Source organism: Artemia sp. Qi Xiang Cuo, chromosome 7 (assembly GCF_049724085.1).
Source record: "Artemia sp. Qi Xiang Cuo chromosome 7, ASM4972408v1, whole genome shotgun sequence".
NCBI classification, from domain to species: domain Eukaryota; kingdom Metazoa; phylum Arthropoda; class Branchiopoda; order Anostraca; family Artemiidae; genus Artemia; species Artemia sp. Qi Xiang Cuo.
Window position 1 is genome coordinate 28607327 of NC_142800.1, and position 10507 is coordinate 28617833.

Consider the following 10507-nt stretch of genomic DNA (forward strand, 5'->3'; position numbering starts at 1 on the left):
TAAGTAAAGTAACTAAATATAACTAGAGTAACTAAGGTTTCTTAATTAAGAAACTAAATTGCCATGACAAGCGGATATTACCCCTCTACACCAAAATCTATGCAAACCAAGAGTTATGCAAATTTAAAATGGAATAAGGTAAAGTTTTATACCACTTCCTTAGGCCATGGCCTAACTTGACAAAGGAACAATATCCACTTGTCACGAAAGATTAGTTGTCGACTTCAAAGAATTTGGGAAACTTACAAGTGTGGGAACTTGCGCTAGTGTAGACAAAAAACTCATCGCCATCTAGCATCTGACGACACTTGGAATTTTTTTTAGTGTAATAATAAGAATGATTGATTTGATTTGTGTAGTTGTAAAAGTAGAGTAATAATAAGTGTCTAATCTCAGTTCCTGACAGAAGAATGATTACAAAGCTTGAGAAATACTTATTGTCGCCGAACTCTAGATGGCGTTGATGTGCGATGCTATCACTAGTCCCCTCTCTTATAAGTAAAAAAATTGAGCTGCTTTGCCAGGCAATGATCGATTTGAAAAAATTCAGCGTTTATGAGGCTGATTAGCAATCTTTCTAAGCAGTAGCAATAATTACTTAAGACTGACTATACAACTAGAAGATAAAATGTAATTCTTATAAAACATCTACACAGGAGAATGTTAGTACAACTGAATTTGAAAAAAAAAATTAAGTGACATGTGTTAAGGAAACATAGCTTTACTTTGTTGAGTTGAATCAGGTGGGTTGTAAGAAAACAAGATAAGCCCAAATTACGAAGCCAAGTAAATAATATTCACAATTAAAAAGATTCTAATAGACATGGAATTTAAACTAGTATCGGGAACTGATACAAGAGATTTGTCAGGAATCAGCATCGAAACTGGCAACATTTTCTTGTTCTGACAGAAGAGACATTTTTTTTCATCTAACAGGTCAATATATCCTATTTTGAGCTTCAAAATCATTGATTAACAATAAATATAGTTTTGACAAAATTGCGATCGAAGATGATCTAATTTTTCGACTCAAAGTTCTTGGCTCAAGAATTAGAAGCATGACTAAAACTCATTTCAAAAAAGCACAAAAATCTACCTGTGAGTAGGAGATAATCTGACTCGGAAATCCAGCCAACACATGTAGGCTATATGCATGGAAGTCTAGTTAGGAAAGTATGAGAACACAGCATATCGTCAGTTGGGTAACAAAAGGTCGTATCTCCATAATTGTAAATTTTCAGATGAGCAAATAAAAAATTCTCACAACTTTTTATTTCCCCTCCGTTAACCAACAAAAAAAACGGATTGATATGTAAAATCAATACATATCAATCTGTTTTTATTTTACAGTTATCAGAGGGGAAATAAAAAAAAAATTGTGAGGTTTTTTGTTTGCTCTTCTGCAATGTGACCACCGATACCTTTCTAAGAAACAACCTTTTGATACCTGACTGACAATGTGTTTCGCACAATTAAGAGGTTTTATGCTTTCTGGAAAATGTTGCCCCATTCCCTTCCAGAATAAACCCCTGCCTTTAAGCATAGCTTTGCATATTTGCTGGTTTCCTTTTTTCAGACATTTGACTGAACTCCCTTTAGAAGACCCCTACCAATGTGCCTAAATTTTGACATTCACTCTGTATTTTTTATTTTTATAGATATTTGACTTTGAATTATCTGTGGAAGATATATCGGACTTAAATTCCCTTGATCAGGGACAAAAAGGAAGAACTTTTGACTGGACTTTCTTCAAAGGGTAATATTTTAACTAATTTTTTATTTTAATTCAATTTCTTCAATCATAAAAACCTTGTTGCGATGTACAAACCTGACAGCAGGACCATCCAGAAATTACTACTCTTATCGCGGGTACAGAAGAACACCCTTTAAAAGCAATGACTTGAATAAATGCTATGACCTCAGTAAATGTACAGTTTAGTCTACAAGCCCAATTGCCGACTATAGTTAGTCTGGAAACTCATGGGACCCGAGTTGAGCTAAAGTATCAATACCCTTTTGAGTAAAAATGAGGCTTCGTCGGTCAACATGTCAAAAATTTTCCAAATTATGTCCGATTCAGTAGTATGAGTTTAGTATCTGAACTAAAAGGAACTAACTTATGAACCTAATCGGATTATCCTTTATACTGTACTGTGTTAGATTGCGCAATTAACTTGCGGATTTAATTGTGAGGGATTGTTCACTTCATACAAAGTGAGTTATTATTTATCATAGTGAATAATTTAGATCCATAAGTGAATATTTACTTTTGGTTAAATAACCTTGAATTAAGACTGATTAACAGTTCGTGAATCTGTAGTGTCTCGTCAGAATAAATGTCGGGAAAAAAGCAGCCCTTAAGGCTACCACCCGAGAAGGATACTCCCACTGAAACCCTTTGCCAGTCGCCCTTCCAACCTACTTCTAAAACTCTTTCTAGAACCCCCCCCCCCCCATCTACGCGGTCCAAAACAGTTAGCCACAAAAGAGGATTCATAAAAGAGGCGATCCGTCTGAGATAAGTAATTATCGTCCAATCACACTTCTCCCAGTTATATCCAAAGTGCTCGAGAGAAAAGATCTTTCGAAGTCTTTTTCCCTTTTTATTTGGGATTAATCCTTTAGATTCGTTGATTTCTTCTCATCAATATGGCTTCCATTCCAAATTTTCAACTGCTCATGCACTAATCGACGCCACACAGTTTAAACGTTCCCAACTTGACCTTAAAAATACTGTATTGGGCTTATTTCTGGATTTTTCTAAGGCCTTTGATATGGTTGATCACATTGTTTTATTAAGTAAACTCAAGAACATAGGGATTCGTGGAATTCCTTTCTCATAGTTCGGCTCTTATCTCTCTGGTAGAGTACAGAGTGTGAGTCTGGGCGGCATGACCTCGCACCCCCTACCTGTCCGTAGGGGCGTCCCACAGGGCTCTGTTCTTGGTCCAATACTTTTTCTCCTTTGGTTACGGACCTGGGTCCATCAGTGCACCCAGTACTTTTTGCTGAGGATAGCAACTTTTTCATCACCGGCCCTAATTTACCATCCGTCGTCACCTCTACTCAAATCCTTCTGAATAGAGTACAGGAGTGGTGTCTCGTTAACTGCATGACCATTAACAGTAAGAAAAGTCAGTTTGTATTATTTCAAACCCCTTACAAAAAAATGATGCTCAGCAAGCACTTGGCCTAAAATATTCCACCGATCTCCTCCCGCAGGTCGAAGTTGCCAACTTTCTTGGTGTCCACATAGACTCCTCCCTATCATTTGCAACACATGTTTCCTACATCAGAGCCATAATCTTGCGACAGGTAAGTATGGTTAATCGTGTGAATAATTTTCTTCCTCCTGATGTCCTTGTCACCCTTTATTACTCTTCTATTTACCCATATATCTCATACTGCGGATCAGTTTGGGGCAACAATTATCCTTCAGTTACCAATAAATTAAAATCTGCCCAAAACCGTGCCATCAAAGCAGTTTTTCGGCTGCCCCGACTATATCCCACCCAGGACTTGTACTCCGATTTTGGTATTATCCCTTTTGAATAATCATTAAAAAATTAAATCTATCCCTTGCATACTCCGCTTACCATAAAAATCTTCCTCGCCAATTATTATATTATTTTAATTGTAATAATTCTGAAAGTCTCTTTTTCCGTTCATCCAACCGTTCCTTTATTGTCCCCAAGTGTGTCTCTAGCTCCGCCCAGCGATCCTCCATTTATAAATCTATACTTCAATGGAATATAATACCCTCCAGTATCGAGCTATCCACAAGCTATCCATGCGATAGCGAGCTATCGCACGCTGTATAACAATGTTACTAAACTTTGATATTATAATTCTCTAAATTTTTAATCATTTTGCTTTAATTTACCCGTGTTTTCTCTTTCTTTTTTTTCCTTCTTCTTCATTTCAATTTTTTGTTGTTATGGTCCTCAACAAGTTCGCTTCCAGGATCCTTATTATTATTGGTGTTATGTTTAATTTTTACTTGAATAAATTGAATTGATTCATTGTCTCTGTAACCTGTTGACAGAACAGACAATTTGTGTTCGAATTATATTTTTGTCAACTGTACAGTTCTGTTCATTCTATTCTCTGTTGACACAAGATTTGTCTTTTGATAACATTAAAATTATATTATCTTCTCTCTCGTCATTTTTCTCGGTCTAAAAGAATAAGTTGAAATAAATACAGAGAAAGAAAAAATCATATATGGTTGAATCGTTTCCACAACTAGCTACGAATAAATTTATACAGCAGCGCTCAAAGAGGGTGACAAGAGAGGAAACGCAAGTTCTCCACTGGGAAAAAACTATGCACCATCTAATATCACCCAGAAAAGACATTAGGCTTACTATGAAAGCTTAAATAAGGATTTTAATTGGATTTTTTTTTCTTTATTTTTACTTTGAGTCTCACTGAGTGGAAGATAATTTTTGATAAAAAGGCTCAATAGGTAATTTTTTCTTTGATAAGTCTACGATTTGCATACTAATCTAACTTTTATATAATCAGCAAAAATAGCTAAGAAACAAAAGAATTCACCTACTTTCACCAAGTTTATTGTTGGGTCCAGATACTTACACTTTTGTCAAAAACTAAATTTCAATAAATTCAAAGCAATCTCTTGCTATGCTAGATGGCGCTGCACAGTCTGTGACGCTAGTATTTTTAATTCCTAATAAACCTATGTAAAAGTCCCAAAAAATCATTCGTCATTTCCAGTTATATTTGGCAGGGCTGATAAGCATATAATGAATAACGATTTATGAAAATCATGGTTGCAATTAAGTAATCGCTAGCACTGATAGGGCAGAATTATAAAGATATTTAATAAAAACACGTCTATGCTACCTCTATGATAAGTTTCTTTTATGACAACGTTAGGTCAGTTCCAGACAAAAAGGGGCAACAATTTAGACTGAATAAAGCCTGAAAGTGAATAAAGCTTGAATTGTTTTGGAATAACAGCTGAATATTTCAGAGATGAGAGTACACATACGACTTTTATCAGGAAATCACGGCTCATAGATTTATGATTTAGATTTTAAATTTATGATGTAACTAAAATTCACAAGTTTGAAATTAATTTAATTCATTAACGAAACAGCTCATTTTCAAAATGATTCAACTGAATAATACAGTGATGATCATCTCAAACTGAGAATTGCTGAATGTCACTGATGACTTGTCAGAAATCAGCTTATTTCTCTATTTCCAGGGCACAGAAACATCCTGAGTATCCTTTTTAATGCTGGTCAACAAGGAAGTTTTACAAGACCATCATTTTGAATTCAAATCAACATTTTTTTTCACTGTAATGAGTCACACTGAAGCAAAAAATGGAAAATTTACGAATCAAATATGATGGTTAGAATAATTTTTACTATTCCCGAGTTATAATATTAAAAATTTTGGAAACCAAAATAAAGTTGCTGATTACTAAGAGTTGTTGAATTTAAGCTGAGCAAAACACAGGTTACGACTGCCTCATTTATATTTTAATTCTGCATGATTAAATTTACAAGTTCAACTTAAGAACATGAGAAACAAATCAATGTTCGAGTAAGGCCGAAGCATGGGCAGAAAGAAAAAGAAGTGCTACACACTTTTCAGAGAAAAAATTCAAGGACAGTTTTAAGAAAAAAGCTTCGAGAGAATATGGCAACCGTGAATGTCTACATACGAAGTAGTGAAACTCCAATCAGCCACAAAATAGTGGCTTGAGAATACCCTTTATATGGAGAAAAATGACGTGCTTAGAATAGTCTTAGTGAATAGCGAAAAAGGTGGAATGGGAAAGGCGGAAGACCACACATTAGGCTAAAGAGAGACTCTAAAAAATGACTAGAAATCTGTGAAGATCTTTTGGTGGGAGGTGGAAGCAGAGGGTGAGAAGTAAGAGTAAGCGCCTTGTTTACCTCCTTCTTGCAGCAGAAACGGAAGGCACATAGTCGGCCATAACTAGGCAGAAAATGCATAGCTAACGAAAGGTGAGGTGAAACATGGAAGTTCAAAACATGGAGAAACATGGGGTCAAATTTACTGAAAGAAACACCACCACCGACATAACTTGTGCAATATTACTTCCTCATGTGGCTAAAAACACAAAATATCTCATGGTAATACAATTTACAAAATGCTAGAATTTGACATTAGAGCTTCTGGAATCAAACTCAAGTTCTCGAATCACTTTGGGCATAGACAATTTAGTATAGGCTATCTGTTGTTGCCCATATCAAAATCCTGTAATATCTATGTCTGATGGCATTTCTTCTTTTCTTTTTTGATGTTACCAGCGATTCTTTGACTTAGTAAACTAACCTATAAGTTGGAGGAAGAAGAGGAACAAAATGATAAACTACATAGTGTTGAGCACACACTCTTACTATTGTTTTATTTTTTTTTTTTCTCATGAAAAATTGTCTTTGATGCATCAAAACTCAATATATTTGATAAAAGCAGTTTCCTTCATAGGAAGTGCTTTTTATAAGAAAAACTTGGTTTTGAGTGTTAAACTACAACCCCCTCCTCCCCCTAAGCACTATGTATATTTTATTATTGCAAACCGTTTTCCATTGGTTTTGACTTGAACACCCTGAATTATTTTTCTTTCCACTGGTTGAATAACAAAGTCTCGAAAATTCTAAACCGTTTTCCCTTTCCAAATACTTGAAGTTTTCTAATGGAGCAAGCTGCATGGATAGCTAAGCAACTTACGATTCACAGAAAATGAGATTTAATATAAACAGATTTCAACAAGGCAAATCCTTAAAAAAAATGCCTTACAAGGGGGGATGCCCCTTCCTCAGCCCTCTCTCTTTACACTAAAGTCTTAAAGATCTTTTAAATACTTCTTATTCCAATTCAACGGCAATAGTGTTTGAGCAGTCTTTCTTAAAGAATTGTGACAAAAATTCAAACCTAAAAAAAAACCAACAAAAACAGAAAAACAACTGGTGACTGTTAATAGTTATAAAAAGAGTATTTTTATGTGCCTTCTAGTAAACAACTACGTCTCGTATAGCCACGTACTTTTGCAAGACATGTCCTTATGCTCAGGGTTGCCACCAGACCAACGAAATTCGTAACGTCCAACTCTTAAAAACGTAACTTTTGATAGGAAAGTCTCTTTTCAAGGCAGGGTGCCTTAATTTCGCTATCAAGAGTGGTACTTAAAGGGGGGAGGGAAATTTGTTGCCTGTATAATTTGAAAAATATATTTTTACGTAATCTCATTAAAAATCTTACCTCCAACTTTTAAAAGGTGCCTAAAAAGTATACAATAATAGCGATTCATGCTTCTTTACTTTCAGGACATTCCTATTCATTCAACTGCAAGTGCTGCTTTCAGTTTACCTGCACAACAGAAAGACCCCCCCCCCCTGATGCGTGTATAAAACCCCAGCTACTATTTTGCTTATCTTGTTGTTGTTGTTTTTAATTGTCATTAATGGCGTTTTCAACCAAAAGTTGATGAATAATACGTACAAAATAAAAGGCAAATCAATAAACACGGGACACTTTAGAGTTTTGAAGAAAAGAAGAAAACCAACTAGATTTTTTTTTATTGTTAAATTTCAATAAAAACGATCTTAATAAATCCAGATTCTTAAAAAGACCCAAAAAACCATTTTAATCGCTCCCTTCCCGTCTAATATTTTAGATTGGCTCAATCTCAGCCTCATCTCCTCTAGCTTCAAATTTGCATCATTCGAACATGAAGATTTAAGCAATTCTGAGTGACAGAGTTTTTGTTTTTATTTTATCAAACAAAAAAATTTTAATCGTTGTCTTCAGTTCCTATACGAAACAACAGTTATTTTGCATAATGCAAAAAACGAAACGATTTTTGCCCCGAATATGCAAAAACTAATCGATTTTTGGACCCGAATTTTCACTTTTATTTAATATGGTCAATTTTCTGATTTTCCAATTTAAAAAAAAATGTAATGTCTCTTTGAAGACTATGGACTAAGTTAACACAGTCTCGGGTTATGCTTTTACCGTTGTGCTGTACTGATGAAAGTGGGAAGTAACTAAACATTCGGAAGTCATTGAAAAATTAATCACAAATAAAAAAAAAGATATGTGACAAAGAAATAAAAGGAAGATTGAACAGAAAGATCAGCGAGTTAATAAAAATGAACTGGAAATGAGTTAATTAAGAAAATTAAGAGGCATGGTAAAAAACCTATAACTTAGTAGTTAAACGCCGAGACATTTATTTTCTCAAGCTTCTGAGGCCCCAGTCCAGTCTGTGTGATTCGTATAGATTAGTTTCTAAGTAAACTGTAAACCTACCCTATGCAGATACAAGACTTATCTTCTTCATAAAAATGGGTATTACTCTAGTTGTCGTTTTCTAAAGCCAAATATTTAGTGATTGTCCCTTTCTGAAGAAAATATGCTAAACACACAAGCAGTACCATTAAATAATTTATTTTGTACAATTTCCAGATATCATGGCCTCTTTTCTTAAAATACATCCCCCCCCCTGATGGTCCGGGATATAGCCCTAGGAATATATTAAAAATAAATCTACCAAAAAATTCTTACTTTACAATATGAAAGAACAAGAAAGAATGTCATCACAAGATTCGCCACAACGATGAAATGTATTTATAAAGTTATATATGGGGCCGCAGATGGGGAGGGGGGTATAATGTCAAAGAAGTGACCATGATATTTGGAAAAAGTTTAGCATAAAATCAAAAATTCCGGCTCAACTAACCAACCCCCTCCTCAATGCTTAAATATAGCCGAAAAATGGTTCATTTTTACAGTTTCATACATTTTGTAAATTCCAGCTGTTCATAATTCCATATAAAAAGATCAACTTTTGTATGTAACCAAATATTATGTCAAACCAATCAGAAGGGGGGTGGGTGAGGTTGTTACGGAAAGAATAATACATATATCATCGGTACTAGTCAATTAGCCGATACACACGCAAGATAAATGCTAAAGGAAACTAGTCAAACGGGTATCAGTCAGTAGAGAGTTGGATCGCAAAGCGTGGCCTGTCATGCCGTTTACAATATTTAAATTATTGTTTTTGGGGTTTAGGGGGGGGGGAGTACCTAGATTAGGTTAAGTATTTAATATATACTATGGTTTACCCCCCCCCCCCTAATGTGCAAATGTATAGCCCAAATATGGTTCTAAATTTTTATATTTTCATCATATTTTGTTTTATTTCATTAGCATTAACTAATGAAACTGGCCCCTTCTCCATATAATTTTAGTATGACTGTTGACGGAAAAAGATTCAAAGTCAACTGATGAAATTGAAAGTTGGTGAGGTGACTAACTGACTATTGTCACTAAGCAAATGATAATCGTATGCTCATGAGAGAGAATGTTATCTTAACTTACTATGCGAGTAAGCGAAGTGGGTATTTTCTCATCCTAATAACTGAGTGATTGTTTGATAAGATTAAATGACAGCGATGTGAAAGAATGTCGATACTCATGTCAGTGTAATCAAAATGGAAACAGTGGCTTTTTTCAGGGGAAAAAAAAATAGATTACTCAGAAAATGTGAAACTTCCTCATTATTCAAAAGCATAACATAAATTCAAAAACGTAACAAAAATATAACGTTTTTAGGACCGTAACGAAAAACGTATCGTTTTATTCAAAACTTACCAAAAATGGTACGAACGTAACCTTGGTAACAACCCTGCTCATGCTTAGGGTAGTTCTAAAAAAAATTTACGCATGCTGATCAATGGTCTGTGTTGCGCAGGTGTCGATCTCCTGATACGGTACCTTCGGCTGGGAATGCAATGTGTGGTTGGGGGCGAATAATAAGACACTTTTCGTGCTTTCCCCCCAGATTTTTCCAGGTACCTATTTAGAGCTGGGTCGACTCTAGCTGAGCTTACAGGGTCACACCATTAATCCTCGTTCGAAATCAAGATAATCAGGCGACACCAGGACTCGAACACCCTGACCTAAGGATTTCTAGTCCGGAGGGCTTACAGAAGTTCAATCCAAAAAAAAAAAAAAAAAAACAACTCGTAAGGACGATTCAGAAGTCATAGACATTAGCCAGGGCCATATCGAGAATTTTTTTCGGGGGGGGGGGGTGTTTTACAAAAGAATTCTTTCCAGTGTTTTTTTTTACAAAAAAACTTCAAAAAACGCATAAAAAATTTTATTTTCATTTTTTTTTACGTTTTTACGAGTCGGACAAACATTCCGAGGGGGGAGGGGGCAACCATCTCCCTTCCTCTTGGATACGCTCTTGCCATTAGCTGTTGTTACAATATATTAATGAATAGAGGAATACGACAGTGGCTATTATTTTTTATAAGAGCCCTGCGCCTAGGAACGAAAGATAAAATAATAGATAATTAGGACTAATCTTCCAAAGACACCTTGATTGCCTTGAAGGTTACAATCTACTATGATTACACTGCTTTAGCTTTGTTTTGCAAGCGAAAAAATTCCGGAAAAGGGATGCAAAACTATCAGAACAAGAAGATAG

At 35.2% G+C, this 10507-nt stretch overlaps 1 protein-coding gene across 1 annotated transcript in view; it reads left to right on the top strand.

Annotated features, from left to right (window-relative positions):
- LOC148950136 (1,5-anhydro-D-fructose reductase-like) overlaps nucleotides 1-5458 on the top strand; it is a 116183-nt gene extending 110725 nt beyond the window's left edge. Inside the window, exons 7-8 of the mRNA XM_089091466.1 lie at nucleotides 1659-1756; nucleotides 5234-5458. Coding sequence (XP_088947592.1) covers nucleotides 1659-1756; nucleotides 5234-5264 — 129 coding nt within the window. The 3' untranslated portion in view covers nucleotides 5265-5458. The remainder of the gene's footprint in view (nucleotides 1-1658; nucleotides 1757-5233) is intronic.
- The last annotated feature ends 5049 nt before the right edge of the window (nucleotides 5459-10507 follow it).